This window comes from Theobroma cacao, chromosome 9 (genome assembly GCF_053813885.1).
Source record: "Theobroma cacao isolate CCN51 chromosome 9, ASM5381388v1, whole genome shotgun sequence".
In the NCBI taxonomy this organism is placed as follows: domain Eukaryota; kingdom Viridiplantae; phylum Streptophyta; class Magnoliopsida; order Malvales; family Malvaceae; genus Theobroma; species Theobroma cacao.
In genome coordinates, this window is record NC_142647.1 from 48141519 (window position 1) to 48161934 (window position 20416).

At 34.9% G+C, this 20416-nt stretch overlaps 4 protein-coding genes and 1 non-coding gene across 7 annotated transcripts; 1 reads left to right on the forward strand and 4 right to left on the reverse strand.

The window, feature by feature from the left end:
• Positions 1-1506: 1506 nt before the first annotated feature.
• Positions 1507-7234, reverse strand: ORP3C (OSBP(oxysterol binding protein)-related protein 3C). Of its 2 annotated transcripts, XR_016028573.1 has the most exons (11): positions 6986-7234; positions 5381-5474; positions 4932-5048; positions 4776-4848; positions 4564-4682; positions 4203-4324; positions 3903-4079; positions 3292-3436; positions 2717-2895; positions 2239-2369; positions 2014-2040 (listed from the first exon to the last, which is right to left on the reverse strand). XR_016028573.1 is itself a non-coding variant. In XM_007016325.3 (10 exons), exons 1-10 carry the CDS (start codon positions 7081-7083, stop codon positions 1794-1796), a joined length of 1371 nt encoding a protein of 456 aa, XP_007016387.3. In that variant the 5' UTR covers positions 7084-7227; the 3' UTR covers positions 1507-1793. The 2 variants fall into 2 exon arrangements, 1 of the variants encoding a protein (XP_007016387.3); XM_007016325.3 differs by lacking the exon at positions 2239-2369 and having other exon boundaries at positions 1507-2040; positions 6986-7227.
• A 776-nt stretch (positions 7235-8010) lies between these two features.
• LOC18590672 (Rab5-interacting family protein) lies at positions 8011-10657 on the forward strand. The gene is made up of 4 exons (XM_007016328.3): positions 8011-8327; positions 8605-8708; positions 9988-10117; positions 10232-10657. Exons 1-4 carry the CDS (start codon positions 8211-8213, stop codon positions 10268-10270), a joined length of 390 nt encoding a protein of 129 aa, XP_007016390.1. The 5' UTR covers positions 8011-8210; the 3' UTR covers positions 10271-10657.
• A 491-nt stretch (positions 10658-11148) lies between these two features.
• LOC18590673 (PGR5-like A protein) lies at positions 11149-14216 on the reverse strand. 2 transcript variants are annotated; one of them, XM_018128068.2, is made up of 7 exons: positions 13801-14211; positions 13639-13701; positions 13454-13540; positions 12778-13015; positions 12490-12563; positions 12216-12314; positions 11149-11798 (listed from the first exon to the last, which is right to left on the reverse strand). In XM_018128068.2, the coding sequence occupies exons 1-7, from the start codon at positions 14023-14025 to the stop codon at positions 11712-11714; spliced, it is 873 nt and encodes a 290-aa protein (XP_017983557.2). In that variant the 5' UTR covers positions 14026-14211; the 3' UTR covers positions 11149-11711. The 2 variants fall into 2 exon arrangements, with proteins under 2 accessions (XP_017983557.2, XP_007016392.3); XM_007016330.3 differs by lacking the exon at positions 12216-12314 and having other exon boundaries at positions 13801-14216.
• A 157-nt stretch (positions 14217-14373) lies between these two features.
• On the reverse strand, positions 14374-14445 carry TRNAG-UCC (transfer RNA glycine (anticodon UCC)). Its single transcript has one exon. It is a non-coding gene; the product is annotated as a tRNA-Gly (tRNA).
• Positions 14446-14730: 285 nt separating this feature from the next.
• LOC18590674 (Exostosin family protein) lies at positions 14731-17002 on the reverse strand. Its single transcript, XM_007016331.3, has one exon. The coding sequence runs from the start codon at positions 16952-16954 to the stop codon at positions 14876-14878; it is 2079 nt and encodes a 692-aa protein (XP_007016393.3). The 5' UTR covers positions 16955-17002; the 3' UTR covers positions 14731-14875.
• Positions 17003-20416: the final 3414 nt, after the last annotated feature.

The window sequence follows — 20416 nt, forward strand, 5'->3', positions numbered from 1 at the left end:
ATTTATTTAAGTGTGAATAAATAAGTTTAATTTTGAATTGAGAATATTTTAATAATTTTATTAGATAAAATTAATAATTTAATTTTTTGTCGAAACAAAAGTTATTTATAAGATTCTAATTGAAAAAAAATTGTAAATAGACTTAAATTAATAATAATAAATAAATAAATAAAAAGACGTTGAAGGAAACATTAACTTGAGATTAGGGAATATGTTTGATGTAATGACCTTTTTTTTTCTTATAAGCCAAACTCTTTTTGCTAGTTGCTTGAAGAAAAGCTTCCTTGTCAATAATGGCAAGAAAAGAAAGCAAAAATCTCCAAAATTCTAAGCAAGTTGCGCATTTGTAAAGTAATGAAAAGAGTAAAAAGGGGAAAAGGAAAGGTGATTAGATGACAAAAACACAATCAGAATACATAATGTTAATATCCCTGGAATCATCAAAGGCTCATTTCAAGACAACAAGTTGTAGTCTCTAAGATCTTAATAAATTAAAAAACCAAAATCGTTTATTATTATTTATGATGAAATACTCGAGATTTGGCTTGGTATAGCTTGGGTAGGTACCTCTCCATTGCCCCTTCCATAAAGAAAGAAAAACAGGCTTTGTTCCGCACTTGTCTGGGTGGTGTCAACTACATCAAGAAGCGAAACATGTTCGATAAACTGTTCTAAATTCACAAAATTTTAACTATTCAAAAGCATTAATCACCCAAAAGCCAATTTTTTTCAAGGTAAGGCTAGCTTTTGACAAAATGGGACTTTCTGTTCGAACTCTGATCAAAGATTTATGAGTCAGCACCTGATGGATCTAATCCTGCCTTGGGTGACCAAAAAACATAGCGACACGACCTTTGTCCGTTCTTAAAGAGAATAATGTTTTCCCAGCTGGATGCTTCCCGAGCCCTGAATTAATGGGATGTGGACGTTCTTATCGCCAAGTTTTGAGACACCGAAGCCCCCACTTTGCCATGGAAAAAAGGGCGAGCTACGGAACACTTGAAAGTTAAAAACGTACAACGACATGCAGGACTTTTGTCCTTTTAACATGTAGACAAAATGTTTTTAAGTTGTTTCCTTAAACAGCAACTGATACGCAGTTGCAAACAGCAATTTAAGGTATTGTTGGATTTAAATATAAATTTAAAAAAAAAAAAAAGAGAGGTGTTCATATCTAGCTTCTTTTTTTTTTAAAGCCAAGCTCAAGCTCAAGCTCAACCCTTTCCATTAATTTAATTATTATTTTATATTAAATTTTGTAAAATTTAATATAAAATATAATATTTATTAATAAAATAAATTAATCGAGCAGGGCCAAGCTTGTGCCTAAAACTATGCTGAGCTCAATCCCTCAATACCTCTGAGCAGATCTAGGCAATGGAAACAATATAGCACAAGGGTACTCTGCTCTACCAGTCTTAGCAACAATTCCTTTTTTCTTCTTCTGCAAATAAATATGTACAGAAATGTAAACAGGCATTGTTAGCCGAAGATGACCTAGGAAAGTAGAAGACAACAAAAGGGCACATCCTTTCCATCCATCTATATATTCTATTATGAGGCTAACATGAGCTGTCAGCCATGAAGAAATTTTTCTTCGGAAATTTGGAAGAAACATGGTGGAAAAGAGTTCTGGAACAGTTACAAAGTCCATAGGTATGATTATGATAGGATGATGGAATGGGATACAGAGGTACACAGATGCCAACAACATATTGCTCTAACATATCACACCAAAAAGTTATTATGAACTAACTGCAAAATCCAAAAGGTATACATTAAAACACTGATACCTATTCAGTAGATAAATTACCATACTGCCATGGGTCGAATTCAATTGAAGCAATGTCAACTTCATTGACGCTGCCTGAGCTATCTACAGCAGCCCGATGGTCAGTGTATTTACCATTGTAGCAATAGATTTCTAAGTCACCCCAAGGTGTTGCTGTAACTTCATCTGTCAAATCAAACCATCTAGGGGTAAACTGATGGCCCTTGGCCTCACGTGTCCTCTTTTCGGCTCTCTGCCTCTCCTCCAAACTGGAAGAATGAAAAAAAGATGCAAATTAATCTAGACATTGGAAGGAAGAATGTGATATTCTTAAACCATGAGAGGCACGTGCTACTTTCCAAATATGTAACTCGCTGATCTTTTCCCTTCCTTTTAATTTAATTGCACATGAAAATTAAGAGATGGGGTCAAATAGAAAATACCGAATCATGGTACAAAGAAAGTACCTTCCTATTGAAGAGCCCCCACTATTTTCTTTTCTTTTCTTTTTTTTTTTCCATTATACATTTGAGGGAACAATTGCCATCCCATAAATAGCCAGTCAAGATGGAGAGCTTATCTTACAATATCCTCAGAACTACAACCATTAAGAAAGTTTTATGCATCTGTTGATCAAGGAATTCTCATCAAAAGTATTCTTTCTAGAGTAGAGTTGCATCACCGCACTGGGTCAAGTTTGTATTTTGAATGGTATTTGAAAAGAAGAGATTAAATAAGAATATGTGTGATAGAAAGGCCTAGTTTCTGGCATTTATTACATCATCCATGCAGGAGGCATGAAGTAATTGTGACAGATCCCTCAATTCCATTTAGGTGTTCATAGCTTTTTTGACTTTTTGTATGTGTGTAAAAATTTTTGAAGTCTTTGGATGTGCCTGAGTGTGTGTGTGTGTGTGTGAAAGAAAGAGAGAGAGAGAGATGGACCTGCTCTTCTCAGCACCAGCCTTGGACAAATCACCCTTCTCAAGCGCAAATCTATCAGGTCGCAGACGAGAGTCTGACGCTAACAATTTCTTAGGAGCAGTATCAAAGCTGTTTATTTTATGTGCAAAATAAGTGTACTGAAATTTGTCATTTTCTGGAGCATCAGCAACATGCCAAATCTGCAGACCAAAAATAATATGCAAGTCATAAATCTGATTAAGTTCATTAGTCTCACAACTCACAAGCTTGTTCATGAGCTCACATATAAGCTAAACTTACCAGATAGAACCTTAAAACAGAAGGATTGCATTTTATATTTCTAACATTTAGATAAAAGCATGAAGACTCGAGGCCTTTCACAATATAAAATGACAGCCAGCCAAGCATTTAACATGAAACCAATAAAGAAATATTTCAAGGATATAAGCAACAGATAAGAAGGCTAGCCACCACCATAATATCTACCATTCTGAGGAAAATTAAAACCTGATGCCATAATCTCATTATAAAGAATAGGTTAACTAAAGCAGCTGGTTACTAACTTAAATGATAAGGGACAATGTTTAAGAAAGAACCTCTTTCAATTCTGTGCCCTGAAGAGGTTCCCCTTCCATGTCACATGGCTGATAGCTCATTGACTCATTCCACTTCCCTGTCATCAATATTTTAGGTTCCTCATCCGCATTATAAACATACCCATCCACTTCATAGCGACCAGTTCTGCAATCAAATAAAGCCATAATCAATCACCACTTTGCCACTAGGCACTAGCTGGTTGCAAGTAATGTGGAAGTAAGCATATTAGAAACACAAAGTGAGTCCTGGAAACAAATTTTGGGGAGAAAGGGACTGGTCAAACTACATAAAACATATGTATCTGATTAGTATGAATCGCTCAAATAAATTAGTGTAGGGTGCATTCTCTGCACACAGAAGCCTTAGAGAGAGAGAGAGAGAGAGAGAGAGAGAGAGAGAGAGCAAGCATGGATGACAAAATAGGAACACAATGTGATGCAAGTTAGACCTTCAAACTGAATTTCATCTCAGACCACTCATTTTAAGAATTCCAGATGTAGCAATGCTATTTCCTTAAATTATATATGACACTGTATATAAATGCCAAAAAATGCAAATGCGTAAATTATTATGTCTAAAAAATAATAATAAAATGAGGTATGAAGAATACCCAAACCAGCCACATGGTTGAAAATACAACACGACTTTGTCCCCAGTAGTCAGATTTGTCATGATCATCTCTCCTGGTGAATCAACCCAAGTTCGTCCAAAAATCAGATTGTTAACCTTCGTGGGAGGAGGAACCAAATCTAAAACCACCCCATCTCTTTTAAGAGTAACACGTGTTCTGCTTAAGAATAAATCTAGATGAGTATTACCTTCCAACAGAATATTAAACAATAACTATACCAGAGAAACAAGAAGACATAGAGTAAAAAAGATAGTTCACAGAAAACAAAGAAAGTATTACCTTCCAACAGGATAGACGTCAAGAGAATTCCCCAAAAATTTAGTCTTTAACTTTGATGTCACATCATAAGTAAAATGTTCATTTTCAGAATGCCCAGCACTCATTGGAGGATGATGACTGACCTGAAATGATAATATAGCATAACATGAAAGAAAATAACAGACAAAGTAAGTTGTGAGAACATATTTTTCCTGAGCTTGAGTTGATAAACCTAAACATACATGAACCCAGAATTGCTTTCAGAAAATGAAAGAGAGTGGAGGAGGGAAGGCCTAGAAATCGCAGGCGCTAAGTAGCATAGACAGACATATTAAGAATGAAGGAGACCAGGCTTAAGATAATGAAATAACTTTAAAGTCACCTGCTCAGAAATGAATGTAATGCCTCCATGATTAACCATCTCATATGTTTCCCCAAGAATAGGATTAAAAGGTTTCCATGTACGTTGATACGCATAGTACACAGATATAGCCCATGATGCTGTACAGGATCATGAATTCCATTAATAACAAAACAAAAACTAGAACTTGCCTCATTAAATTAAATAAAATAATGAAGTAGAAGCACACTCACCTGCATAAACCAGCCTGAGATAGGGATCCTCACATTCGTCTGCTTGGTCCAACAAGTAGGAGTATTCCATCAACTGCAACATGCATAGCACATTTACATATCAAAAGAGAAAAATGCTGCATACACAGTAACAAACCTGTGCTAAGTAAAACAAACCTCCGCCATTTTCTGAAGCATAGTCATTGGTTCAAATATGAGGACAGGAAGTGTCACCATAGATGTAACATCTGAACCTATATATTTGTGCATCATCTTCCAGTAGCTCTCTCGTTCCTATTAAATAAAAAAAAAGTGTAATCCTCAAAATATCAGCCTAAAAAATGAGTAAAAATAAAGTAAACAAAGAATGCATCTCTTCATCTCCATAGCCCAAAAGAACAGAAAAAAATTACAAGTACAAGGGCCTAGTTTTTCCATCTTCAAATATTAGTTTTCAAATACAACCTCAATTTAATAGTCAAAGAAATATTAAAAAAAAATCCAAAAACTAAGAGTGATTCAACCATCTTTAAAAATTCCCACGGAGAGAGATACAAGAAGAAGAGCATCTGTCCAACAGACCCATAAAACAGAGAACTAAATAACATGGTTATAAAGATGTATACATCCTGCTTCCATCTTCCTCTCTGAGCTTCCTCCTCAGCATCCTCTTTTCCTCCCTCTGGATTTATGACTTCTACCCCTTCATAACCAAGTATCCTGAAAGTCATAGGAAGAAGAAAAACATAAAATCTCTCCTTTATAACAAGCGAATAAGACAACTTTAGGATGGAAACTAAAAATATAAATGTAGTCAAAGCATTCCAATCATTCCCACAATTCACAGTGATAAGTGACAAGAAAATGCAGTGTGCAAGACAATTCTAAAGTTATACACCAGATCAAACCAAAGGTCTGATCAACTTTCTCAAGAAATGCACAAACGAAAACTTTATGATTAAGCTATATTATGAAGTTTGCAAATATGAGAGGCTGTAAATTACTAACTAAAACAGTACAATTGTTTCTTCTACACCCATACACAAATACACACAAACGAGATTCATTCAACAACATTCTTTAAACAGCCACAATTAAGTTCTTGATTAATGAGAACTAAGGTGACATTTCGACAATTTGCCCAAACACCACCCAAGGTGCCTAAGCAATTACCCACTAAAAATTCCATGCACAACCTTTTGGCATTCTATTGGGAAGGCTACCGTAAGAAGGGGGAAAAATAGTAAAAGCATGACCCAAACCCACTGAGTTTTGACACATAGCATGATGATGCCTGGAAAGAAGAAAAAAATATGCAATGCAAACCATTTAAAGACAAAATTTCGTAATAGGAAACCTATAAAATTAATAGATATTCACAGCAGCAATCATGAAACAATCTAGACACCCAATAAACAAACCTAGGCATCAAATCCCTCCAAGTTTTTTTTTTTTTAAAGGTGTCAAATCCCTTCAAGTTGACGGTATATAATATTGACATTTAAGAAAAACAGTAGCACTCTTGTTTAGAATGAAATGATTACATAACTGGATTGACTTCAGTAGAAGGAAGTAGAATCAACCTATTTCATTAATAGAATTTAGCTGAATTGCAATTGTCTGGAACAAATAAAAGTGATTTGAATAACCATTGCATTGCATTGCATTTCATCTAAGATGGAAAAGTATCAAGGAAGAATCTTCAACAACGAAATCAAGTCCAAAAGCAACTTCTTTTATTATTTTTTAGTTTAAGTTCCTGACAGCAAAATGAAGTAAAAACCAAAATTCAAACTGAACCGAATTTAATTTTGGAATTTGAAACATTTAATGAACTGATGTGATGCTAACTCTAAACAACATCAACATTAATTGCCAAAAAGCCCCGCAATCTTTTTCCTCTTTATCAACCTAAAATTAACAGCTAAGCATTTCCAAATAAAGAACCGCAGCTTTTCGGTTCAAAATGATGTACATTCCAATCAAATGATTAACCAATAAAAAAATGTCAAATCAAATCACTTAAAGCAGCAGATCATAAAAGAAAAAAAAAGGAACAAAATTTGAAAAAAATCGAAAGAAATGATCGTATAATTCAAACCGTCAGCTAAAGGATTTAGCTTCCCGAGGTGATGCTGGATTAAACAATCTAATCCTATTTAAAGAACGAAGCAAAGCCAAAACGACGACGTGATTTACAAAGAAAAACTACAATTGCAGACGAAATTTACCCGTTGACAGATCTGTGCATGGCGTTGCTAAACAGAGATAAACCTGAGGTCATCGCCGCGAAAAATCCTTTACTCTCATTCTTCTTTGGACTTCCCATTTCTTTTTTTTTTTTTCCCTTTTGAATTTGTTCAAGAATTCAACTTAAAAAGCTCAATTTGAATTGTCCTTTATCTATTCAGGAATCGAAGCAAGGTGGAGAAACCAAAATGGAAACTTTGATTCTTAGAAAGGAAAAATATTTATATGCGAGGATAAGGGGCGGAATTCGTTGGCGATTGTGCTTCACGCGTCGTGAATGCGCATAAAGCATACCGAAATTGGGCTGGATGTGGCCCATCTCGAGCCTCGATACGGCATCTTTTACCTTCACTTACTTAGATTAGCAGTACGTTTGAAAACTTTATTCTGAATTTACGTCGCTTTAATATACGAAATAAAATAATTATTCGATGAAAATAAAATAAAAATAAATATCACATTATTTAGTTTAGTAAAATGAAATATAATAATAATAATATTATTAATTAATGCGTTTGGTTTGTGAGAATAATGCCAAAGAATATGTAAGAATTGAAAATATAAAGACCATTTTACTCTTCAAAATAAATATGCAACAAGTTCATTTTACCATTTATTTTTTAAAATCTTTTTCTATTTTGGATTTTCTTTTTTAAAAAAGAGTTCAACTTCAAAAAGATTTGGATGCCAAATTTTTAACATTTTAATTTTAAAATATTTATCAAAAAATTAATTCCGCAGCACACAATTTAATATCGTAATTATTAATTAAAAAATTTATTTTATTTTATTTTATTTTATGAATGAGATGTATTTTTATCAGGAGGAAAAAAATGAAAAAAAGAAAAAGATAAAAACCATCTATAATTTGATTATCTTAGGATAATAATTTAAATTTTTTTTATTAAAGCTAATCTCATGAAACAGCAATTGCATCACGTGCAGTGCACTGAGACAAGTTGTATAATACTGTTAAAAAAATTAAAAAATAATAATAATGATAATCTTCTTCTTCTTCTTCTTATTCAGACATCCAATTCAACTGCGTTTTAGATCTACATCAAAGAATTTCGAATTTTTTTCAAATATTCCTACGTTTTAAAACCCTATCCCCAAATTGAATTCAAAAATTAATCGAAATTCTCTCTTCTACTTATCACTTTCAACTCGAAAACAGTTCTTTCAAAAATTCAATCAAAATTGACTATGAAAGAAACGAAATCAATTAAATTCAATGCACAGCAACATCAGCAGCACGAAAACGGTCACTTTTCTCCGTTCAAATTCGCCAAGTTATTAGATCCGGAAGCTTCTTGGGACAAGGTAAATCCTTATTTTTTAAAATTTATTTTATCGTTGATTTTGTTGACTTTAATTGAAAGTTACTTTTAATTACGGTGAAACACTAACTGTGATTGTAGTTATTTTTACTTTAATTATGCTCTTAATTGATCTAATTCAGTTCTAGAAGTAGTTTAATTTAATGGGATTTTTTTTCCCGGCTAAATGGGGTTTAAGTAGGATGATCATGACTGTTATTGAATTGGGTAAACTTTGAAAGAAAAGAATTGATGATGGGTTTGGTTGATTTTTGGAGCAGGATCAATTAGGAGATGTATTGCATTGGATTCGACAAGTTGTAGCTCTTTTCTGTGGTTTATTATGGGGTGCAATCCCTGTCGTTGGAGGCATTTGGATCTTCCTGTAAGTTCTTAAATTCATGTTGCACGCATTAGTAAATTGCAGTGTTTGGGATTCGTATTGGATTGTTGAATCTGTCCCAAGTTTGGTTAGTTCGCTAGTTATTTAGATGCTATATTCTGATGTGACCTGTAAGGAATGCTGCTGTGATGGTTTATTGCTAATTCTAAAATAGGAAGGTGGTTTTGGAGTTTGCACTGGTGTAATTAGATGGGACACTTCTTGTTGACATACAGTGATCAAAGTTTGAGAAAGTTGTAGATTGGCTAATGATAGAATCACCTTTAATCCTAAAGGGATTGGCTTGTACAAATATAGGGATTCTAACATTTTCTTTAGCTCTCAGGGTGGCTCAGATAATGCATGACGATTTAAATTTATGCATAAAAACTGGAGCAGATTGTATTTTAGGAGATAATTTTTGGGTTTCTGGTTATTACTAAATCTAGCGGTGCATTTTGCTACATTGATGGAACCTCTTTGTACATCTCTGTTTTCTATCTAAAATTTAAGGCTGGGCATGTCCATATGCATGTGCATGTGCTATGGAATCTCACATTGGATGGGTAAGGGAGTCTTGGGCTTATAACTGTGGGTGTTGCACACCCCAATAGGTTAGCCTTTTGAGGAGAGGGTAATGCTCCTTGACAAAGTGGTATTAGAGCCAACCTAGACCCGACTTCAATGTGATGCCAAGCGCTCTAGTGAGTGGAGTGGGCAGGGTGATCTGACTCTCAATGAGTGCGTCATGGATTCAGGTGGGAGATAATGTTACAGAATCCCACATTGGATAGGGAAGGGAGGTCTTGGGCTTATAAATATGGGCGCTGCACACCTCAATAAGTTAGCCTTTTAGAGAGAGGGTAATGGCCTCGTGACACATGCCACTACTTCTATTTGATGTAGTTTTCCTAGGCTATATTGACAATTTTAAATATACTATCTACTGCTGGTGTTTTAGAATTGATGAGTTAAACAGATAAGATTTCTACTTGCATTTATGGAGCATGAAATGTGTATGTCACCATCCAATTTCTTTGAAAGGAATATTGGTTTCAACCATTTTAAAACTAGCACATTAGTTTTCCAGTTTTCCTGTATTTATTGAGGGATTTGTGCTGCCACCTTCCTCTAAGCTGAATGTCTTGATGTCCACCTCATGCTTATGAACAATTCATTCAACAAGCAAATATTAGAAGTATTTCCCTTGTCCTGTTATATGTTTCTTATTTTTCTGTGCTAAACTTTTAGTAAATTGTTCAGTGTTCATATTGGTTTGCAGTTTTCTGGCAATATCCACTGGGATTATATATGGTTATTACGCTATGATACTAAAGATTGATGAAGAAGAATTTGGCGGTCATGCAGCCCTTCTCCAGGAAGGGCTTTTTGCTTCAATAACTCTGTTTCTGGTACTTACATAACTTCTTATTATTTCATTCATGTTCAAATGCAGAATTGCAAAATATTCCAAAAGGGAGCTTTTCCCATGTTTATAGCTAACGAAAGCCTCTTTTTCTGTTCAGTTGGCGTGGATTCTGGTATACAGCTTGGCCCACTTTTGATATGCTTTGTATTATCAATTTGGCTGCCCTCTGTTTCTAAGTCACATTTCAAGACTTTGATCCTCTTAGATGAGGAACCATTCATTTTTTCTCTGAAAACAATGAGAAACTTTCTTACTAGAGAAATTCAGATAGATATTGCTTTTTACATTTCATTGTGCAACATTTTGATTTTGCAGATCATCAGGCTAGTTTTTGGTCATGGTATATACATGTTTGATTTCAGTGCTACCTTCTCATAAATATCCCACAGAATGTAGCAGTATGTGGTACATGCACCTGATGCTAATCAAAACACTGTCTTTCTTGCTTGAAATAATCTGTTGCCAGCCAACTTTCTGGTTGATATAATATCAATGCTAAATTGTGTGGTAATTGGCACCCAAATATCATTTTGTTTGAAGTATTATTTTTTCTTGAAAGAGGGGGAGGTCGTGTAGTGGGTTTCTAGGCCTCTCCAGGGTTGCCTGTTTGTGAATTCTTCCATGGGCATTTCAACTTGTGGTTCCAAGACATGATCTGTTACTCAATTATTGTGTCAAGGCTCCCCTATTGGGACTGGGGGGTGCATGAAATTTATGCAGTTTGTATTATATACGAATTGTCCTAGATGCATGAAATCAAGTTTTCTGTTTCTTTTTCTCTCTCTTTTCCTTTTTATCTCCGTACAAGGCATTGCTATTTTCAATCTTTTATCACCAGTCAGTCTTAAAGATGATGGATAACCCATGGATATTACGTCAATATAGTCTACGAAAGTGTGCACAGTCAATTTGCACTTGAGTTTTTGCAAAATGTGATCCAAAGTAGACGACTAAATCAAGCATGATTTTCAGTGTTTGGACATGGGATAACCATGGGAACTTTGAAGTAGTGACTAGGAAACCCCTCAAGTCAGTGTTGTATGATTTGTTCTTAAAATTCAGTTCAGATATTGGGGCATGGGAGACTGACGCCATGAATAGGATTACAGTGGACATCTTGCGGCTGTGCCACGAATTGCTCCAATTCAACCTTGCTGTGAGGTGCATGATCTTAGATTGGGGCTGCCATGCTACTTTGCTAGGCTACAAGATTTTGTCGATTTGTTTCTCCAGTAGGTTGCAACTAGAAAATTTTCATGGAGAAGCTCGAAGCTTCCCTACTTCGGAGCCAAAGACATCAATCGCACAAAAGGCTGCTCTTCTGCATGACGATAGCATTGTTCAAAAGCAAAAGACAACTAATTAACTTTTTCAAAGGAAGACACTAAAGTCTGCTTTACATTTAATTTCAAGAGTTAATTCTACAGTATAAGAAGTCCAGCAGTCTATTCTGTTGTAACAAAAACTTCTACTGAGATCCTTTTATTTTATCCCTCAAAAAGAGAGTGAAAATCAAAGAGGAAAGAATCATGCTTCTATTAACAGTTATGATGAGTTGTGTACGGTTTGTAGACAGCTCACATCCACCTCCGACTTCTGCCTCTTCTTGAGACAAGGTATACTCGGCCATATACCCATCTTCTCCCTACTCTCGAAACAGATTGCTGCACAATGACAATCATCAACTGTGTCAACAAAAAACCTACGAACATGTGCTGGAAAGTAACTGAATAGTTTTCCCCTCAATCCTATTCCTCGTACAGAGTAATTTATTATATATAAATGTTACACAGAGAACAGAATTGGATGATGATTCAAGCTTTTAATAAACACTTAGAAAAACTATGGAACATAGAATTGAATCCACTGAAACTACAAATGTGATGATAGTGGAGCATATTCAATGAAGGCATTACTCAGCAAACATCAAGAGATATGAAAACACCTAGAATGAAATAATAGCTCACACATTTCTCTTGCTAAAGCTTGACTACCTTCTTAGGTCCTCATTTAAATGAGTTAAAAAAAAGAAAAAGAAGCAAACTGATAAGGAAACACTATCCAGGTATGAAATACATTACCTCAGCCTTGGCACGAAATTCTAGAGTGCATTCACAGACATGACAATCTGCTCTATGGGGAGAGTCACTGAATTTATCTGATTTGAGAAATGCAAATACCTACAGGCAATTGCTAAAATCAATTAAGACTGACTGGTAGCCTAATGATGGTTATGTTTGTAGGAGAAGATCTAATGTCTAGGTTTAGAGATAAAGTTAAGAGAGAAGAAGAATATAGCACCGTTGGAGCTCTGAGACATAAAACAAATGCAAGAAGACTATTGTTAGGACTCACCTCCTCCCCACAATTTGGGCATGCCCCCTTCAGTGCTACCAAGTCCTTCCTCCATAGTCTTTGAAGCACCCGAACTGGAAAAAGTGAAATTTAGTATAATTCTTGGGTCAGTAGAACAAAATTCTTTAGAAAAATGAGATTTAAATGCCCAACAACCCGACCCAACTGAAATTATTCAACATTACAAACCAATATGCTGGCTCAAAGCCTCTTATTAAAGATTTTATAATACACTTCATTGTGTGGATAGTCAAAAGCAAAATAAATATCACTTTGTTAAAGTCTCACCAGCAGCTGATGCAACCGAATAGCCAATCACTGACCCAATGGCCACGAAGAGAATGCCGTTAACAGTGGCAAGATACTCAAAGTTCGATGCTTGACTTCCATAGGAAAAATCAGAACTGAATGGATCTTGATACGCTAGACTAATGGTGTAAATGAGAGGCACAAGACAAAATGTAGAGCCAACTGCAAGAATCAGGATCCATATGCTTGCTAATGCCAACACTTGAGATATATCTTCCTGCCCTACATCCAGAATGCTCAATATTCAACCAGAGAAAGTACAAACAGAGAACATACCGCTCCTCCTACCGCCCACTTCCAACACAACATAACCATACAATGGATAAAAAATAAAATTTGGCAACAGATCTAGCATATAGAGAAATTAGTGTATAAGACCTTATTACAACAGCAGCTGTAAGCCAAACTTATCAGGGTGTAACATGTCATTAAAATTTGTCATATACATGTCAGTATTAATGGGTTTTACTTCTTATTTTTATTCGGTTGAAGACTCAATTATACAAACATGATTACAACTAATTCCTAATAACATGCTGCATCCTGGTTTGTTGAACCTACAGCTGAAGTGGGACATAGATAAAGCACTGAACAGAACATAAAAACCAGACAACAATGATTTGCCAAAAAAAAAAAAGATTCTAAAGAGAATTACCTCTGCATCCGCATAAGTAGAATGTCGCCTGATACTGCAACGAGGGTACTTAACAACGGATTTTGAACCATACCAACGTAGTTTTAACTGTATTAAAAAATTCATTTACTATATATCAGTGAAAATTACATTATAAAAGAAAAAATCACTAACTCATAGACGATTAAAGATTTACATGCAGTTACCTCTACTCTATCAAACATGTCATCAACTATCAAAGGCTCCCCACTGTAATAAGCATCCCGTGCCTGATCATTTCCAAAAAAAAACAAGAATTTTAATTAATTCGATTAAAAATTTGGTTAATTTATAAAATAAAAATTAGGGAAAGTAATAAAGTTTCTTACTTGGCGATAGAGGGCTTCTAAGGTTTCTTGACTAGCGGTTTCGATAGGGCCAACGAATATGCAAGACGGACCTTCATCCTTGGCGGTGGGTAACCCCTGGCTCTTGGTAGAGAAACCCGATACCCGAACCGAGAACGGAGGCTTTGTCCGGGTGGCCGTGGATGAGGGTAGCTTTACGGTGGATCCGATCACGTGAGGTCTAATGGAGTGGCACGTGCCGGCCATGAACCATAGAAGAAAAAAGAAATGGCTGTACTGCTACTACTGCCGTGGCGAAGCGAACATTTGGCGCGGAGGAAATGATTTTGTGGCCAGAAAAAGGAGAAAATCGAATGATTTGATTTTGGAGCATTGGGGGTTTGGGGAATTTGGTTTAAATAGGTTGATGGAGATTGTGACGAGAATGCCCCGGCTTTGAGGTTGTGATTCGTTTTTGGGCGCGTGAATACCTGGTTGGTTGGTTTGTTGGTTCTGGGCCTTCCGCCTGATTTTTCCTCGTTCCTGATTGGTTCTGGATCGTAGTCTCTGCCAAAGAAAAAGACAAAACAAGAACAACTAACAGGAAAAGACGCGTGCGTCAGCCGGGAGTCGAACCCGGATCTATTGCTTGGAAGGCAATTATCCTAACCGTTGGACTACTAACGCCCGCTGGTTGATGGTGCTCCGTTTTAGTCTATCAAAGGCTATTTTATCCTTCCTTTTTTATAACAAAGAAGCATTGAAGGTCTGGAAAGTGATAGTGGCAATTAATTGAAACAAGGATGAATTTTCCTTCTGTCACTTTCCCCTGATTGTGCCTTAGTGATAAGATTACCGTAAACGTGTAAATCCAAAATTGCTGTTACTTGTTAAGCAAATACACAATCATGCATCAATGGAACAGAACCTACCGAAAAGAGTCACTACTCATTGTAAAAAACAACCAGAGTAAACAATTCCAAGAGCATATTCTAAATTGATATACTATTTACAACTATAACAAAACAAAATCCTCTTTGTTTCTTCCTCTAGTTCTTTTGCTAATACTTCTCCCTACCTTGACATTCATGGAACCCCGCCCCCCTCTTTATCATATTCATGTGCCATGTTTCCCAAGTTTGCTTGAAAAAAAAGGGTCCCATTCATGGACCCCTAGTTTCCCAAATGTGAAATACTTCCAAGACTCTTGTTCATCAAATTCGGAATTCACTTGTTGCCCATCTCTCATTTGGTTCCTCACTGTCTCAACTCTGTCAAGAACTCCCTTAATTGTGAGATCAAATGCATCTTCAATAGTCCCCAGTCTTGATGAGGGGTCTGCATATATCACCTTGGGAATCAACCTTATAACCTCCTCCCTCATGGCTACTCTTTTCTCTCTCGGGATTCGTTGCAGTATTCTTTCAATGTTGGCGTTCCCAGATTTCACATCATTTGCCGGTATCAGCACGGAGTATTTAGTATAATCCTTGGGGAAATGCCATATATATTGAACATAAGCTGAACCTGGATGGAAGAAAACTGGAATGCAACCAGCCAAAATTGAATCAAATATGGACCTCCTGGTGTAGGAATCTCCTGGAGGTTGTAAACAGAACACAGAACTTTGAAACAACTTCATCAAATAAACTGGCTTGTGGCACTTCTGGCTTTTATCACATTCAAGGAACCTGCATTTCCTTCTTGAAGCTAGGCACTGATCAATAATTTCATTGCGGATAGACTCATGGAGATTAGGCCTTCGTGCACCCGCGAAAGAGAACAAGAATCGCCTTTTCTGTCTTCTCATTCTGTTCTGCCATTGAAACACGTCCTCATCTCTTGAAGGATGAAAATATGTCGGATATGGTATCGCGAAGTCATTGTTGTTCCATGGACTTGACTCAATTACCAACATTGTCATGTTCTTTGATTCAGGAAAATTCAGAAGCTCATTGCCCCAATCAGACTCGTTTTTGGGATCTCTCCTGAAATCCCAATTAATTCTTCCTGCTACCAGGAAATGGTCTCTACCCCACATTTTTTTCCATTCAGGTCTTGCAGCGAGCCACTTGACAAGATTAACTGCATCATAGTCTCTCATAAACCCATCAGGATCCCAAAGGTAGCGACCAACATCAAGGCCAGCATAGTATGGAACATAGATTGCTGAAGCAACAGATGGATCTTTAGTTAAGCACTTGTACTGCTTCATTCTGTTGTGGAAAATTACTTCTAATAAGAATTGGTTTGTAGCAAACCAGCCTGTTCTTGAGTAAAGCTTTTCATTACTTGGAAGAGTGGCACCTAGGCCAAGGTTAGATGCGCACTCACACATATCTGTCCAGAAACTGAGTGACCGGCAGTTGTCTAGTAAGTCTTCATTGAATTTCCCGGGGAGATCATGAATATATATGTAACGCCCGGAACAGGAAGAAGAATCAGATTTCGCTCTTACCACATTTTGTCTTCTTGGTATTTCCACAGCAACGTTTTCTATTCTTTTCTCCGTGACAGGAGAGGAATCAGCAGGTTTATTCCCATTTCTTCCCCTGGAAGGCTTGGCCCTTTCCCTTCTGCTCTTGACAATGGGAAATGAGTCAACAGGTTGATCTTCATTCTCTTCTCTTGGTAGTTCGGAAACACCCTCAGTTCCTTTTTTTTTGGTCACTTCTTTCATTGAAGATGGATCAAAAGGTTTATTATCCTCATCCCTGGTATTAACCGCTTCATTACTTAATTGATCATCTCCATTTTCTTTGCCAGAAAATATCTCAACAGATTCAGTTTCATTCTCTTCAGCCATTGTTTGGTTGTCAGCTTCCAAATCTTTGTCCACAACCAATACCTGATCAACATTTTCAGCCCCATCAACGGAAAAAATCATTGGCTTTTGCTCTTTTTCTGATTCATTACTGGCCTCTTCCACATTATCTCCACCACTGACATCGGTAACATCAGTAGAATCTCCTGTTTCTTGTCTAGCAACATCATGAAGAGACTCAGATGACTCTACAAAATCTGTATGGTTGTTGCCTAAGAAATTATCTCCCTTCTTGCCAAACGTTATAGACGAAGAATACAAGTAAAACAATGTGAACCATAAAAGAAAAGAGATCAAAACAAGGTACCAGGATTGGCTTCGGCAGCGGCACTTTCCACTCGTTGGTTTCTCCATCAACGCTTCACTGCTCATTCTATGATTCAAGCAGAAGTGTCTTTACACATATAGAATATACCAAGTTAGGAGATTGTGTTAAGAAAACAGAAGAAAAACATAGACGAAAGGAAAGAAGGCTAACAGGGTAAAAGAATCTGGAAAGTCATACAAGGTTTGCTTGAAAAGCAATGCAGGAATTTTTTACCAGGGAATGAGAAAGAATAGCTATTTGAACCATTCAAGATTTTGGTGCATTGAATTACATGTTATTAAAGGAAAACTTCTATATATACATTTTCCGGGTATAGAGAAAATCAGTTAGCTTTATTGCCAGTTGGGCTTAATTAAAGGAGATCAACCCCATGGCAAGAAAACCGAGGGCTGATTTGCTACCGTTTATCATTAATCAGAAGACCATTGATCAAGTCTCAGAGCAAATAGTTAGGTGGTCAAAGCGTGTATTTATTGAATAATAAGCCTTCCTGTAATCACTAGCCATTAATGTACTTGGTGACTGATGAGAGATTCCCTTAATGGTAATCACTAGCCAAATCTTTAATTTCTCATGCTTAAATGGCTTGTGCTTCTCTCTGCTAAAATGAAGAATTCCAAGACGACCTCGGGTTAGGTAGCCCAATAAGGAAGAAACATATTGAGGATAGTGGCCTGCCTGGGTGCCTTTAGGCTTATAACTCTAAGGACCTTAGCGTTGGTATTGATTGGGCCAACTTCCTGGAAAGGAGCCATAGAATCAATGCACACTCAATCCAACCCTGCTGGCCCCAAATTTGAAGTCAAATGCATTTTTTATAAATTTATTCGGATAAGTGTTCCACTACATGCTCGGAGGATCTCTAAGTCTCTATACTACTTGAATACAGTTTCCATCATTTCCATTGACAAGAGTTCGATTTTCTGAACAAACATAGCATTTGATCATAAATTCTCAATACAATCACCAAATTTATATAGCTTTTGCTTTTAAATTTTAGTATATTTACTAAATTACATTTATTTAAAAATTTGTGTATATTAAGGTTAAGGGAAACAAAGGATTTGACGGGTGACAACAACTATTCCATGCTTCAATTATTATATAACCATATTTACTTTGAAGCTACACTTTAGTTTGCATAGATTTTTTTGATGAAAATGAGAGTAAACTAACTCCATCTGCGGACAACTTTAGACCAAAATCAAACTTGCTAATTTTGGGGTAAAGGCCGCCCAATTTGAAAAAAGATTACATAAAAATTCTTCGGGCTTATCTACTCCTTCCATCAGGTTCAAGTGCTTGTCAATTACATAAAAATTCTTCACTCTTCGCCAAGCCATCAGTCAAGCAAGCCCATCAATATTTCTCGTGGAAAACAATGAAGTGCCATTTCCTCCTCGTAAAGCCAACTTTTTCCAAGTGTTAGGTATTAGTACAATCATACAGTTTTTTTATTCCTTCTAGAATTTATGGTTTTTTTTTTTTTTTAGGAGTAAAATTTGTCCAGGAATGAGACAGGTTAAAATATTAGGATAACATGTGAAATTATCACATGATATGATATGAATTATAAAATATATATTTATAAAAAAATAAATCAACAAGAATAAAATGTTTTGTGATATTATATTAATTTTTTAAAATAAATTTAAAATTTAAAATTAATTGATGATAAAATAAATTTTTTATTTTTTATTTTTTATAATGTTTAATTTAATTGATGTGGCAGTTTTATTTTTATTTCTTTGGATCTGAGAGCCTCCGACACCAAACACCTGTTTATTAGCATTTGTTTGTTATTACCATTAGCGTGGGGTGTTTTTGTCTTGAATCTGTTTGTTAACATTCATGAATTAAAACCTCAAAGCACAATGTCCCGACAAGTGTCGAACTTGGGATCGTTTCCAAAGATTTTTGTGCTTAGAAACAGAACAGAACCCAATTACTTATTAATTCAATTCTCTCTGAAAGTTATGCTTTCTTCATCTGTCCACTTTCCCTTTGCTCTCTCTCGTGGAAATCAACATCGTACAGAAAAATGCAAGCACATATTCCATTCCTATGCTAAAGCATATTAAATTATTTATTTCTTTTTTAAATTTGTTCCCATCGTTTAATTAACTTTGAAAATCTGAGTACTTAATGTAAAATTTAATTGCCAGAATTATACCTTAATTAACGCACATTGGATCTCATTAAATTAATTCAAGACCAATCATCTTACCATAATTATCATAGTCTCATTAATTTGGTCTTACACTTGTTGTAATAAATCATAAACTATATTATATGCAATGATTTTATAATTAAAAAAATAAAACAGTACGAAATAAAATCATAAGATTATAAAATCGAATCTAAGATCCTCTAATGTGTGCCGAAGAATCTGTCTTATGCAGGCAATAATGCATACCCCATTACTAGCACTTTACACGTGTACATGTTTAAAATAGTGTTTTTTATTTTATTTGTAAATGATTTTATGTATTTACATGTTGCATATATTCTTTCTTTTTTTTCAAAAAATCGAAAAAAAATAAGTTCATGCATTATTAAATAACTTTTACCACATTATACTACAAAATGTTTCTTAATTTTTTGGTTTAAAGAATTCTATATTTGTAATTATTAATTGAAAATTAAATAATTTTATTTTTGAAAATGGCACGACTCTTCGTATGGATTAGATTAGTTGACATCTTTAGCGTTCAATATTCACCTTGGCTCATCTATTTAAGTTAATATAATCTAAATTTATTATTAGAATATAAATGTTTTTTAATTAAAATTTTAATATTTTTAAAAATATTATAAAATTAAATAATTTTATTAAATATAATAACAATCTGATTAAATTGAATTTTAAAAAAATATAATTAAAACTCGTCTAGACTTAAATTAGACTTGCTGCCTGAGTCACCAACCTATGAAAAGGTGTATTTTGGATCATTTTATTTTAATTATGTACAAATAAAAAAAAGGAAAAAAATCATATGAAAAATTAAAAATCTAAACCTAATTATACAGCTTCAAATAAGGGTGTATGAACAGTTGAGTCAATATTAAAATTTTAAAAATTGAAAATAAATAAATTTACTTTTTTAAAAAATTGAACCGATCTAATAAAAATCGAACTATTTTGATCAGCTCAATTGGTTTTGAAATATTGAATTAAAGCAAATTTTAACAACATTTTTAACAAATTTTAAGGTAATAAGTATAAATATAAATTTCAATTTTTTTGAGCAAATTCAATAATAATTTTGATAAATTTATATTTTAAAAATATAACATATTAATATATATTATATTTTAAATTTTTATTAAATCAAGTAAAACTTTTTAATCGATTTAGTTAAAAAATTTACTCATCGAAAATCAAATCAATCTGATCAAAATAATCAAAATTTGAAAACCGAACTTATTGATAATTGATATAACTAAATCAAATTAATCGAAACCTAACTTCAAAACCTCCAATTACATTAAAAAAAGGACAGCAA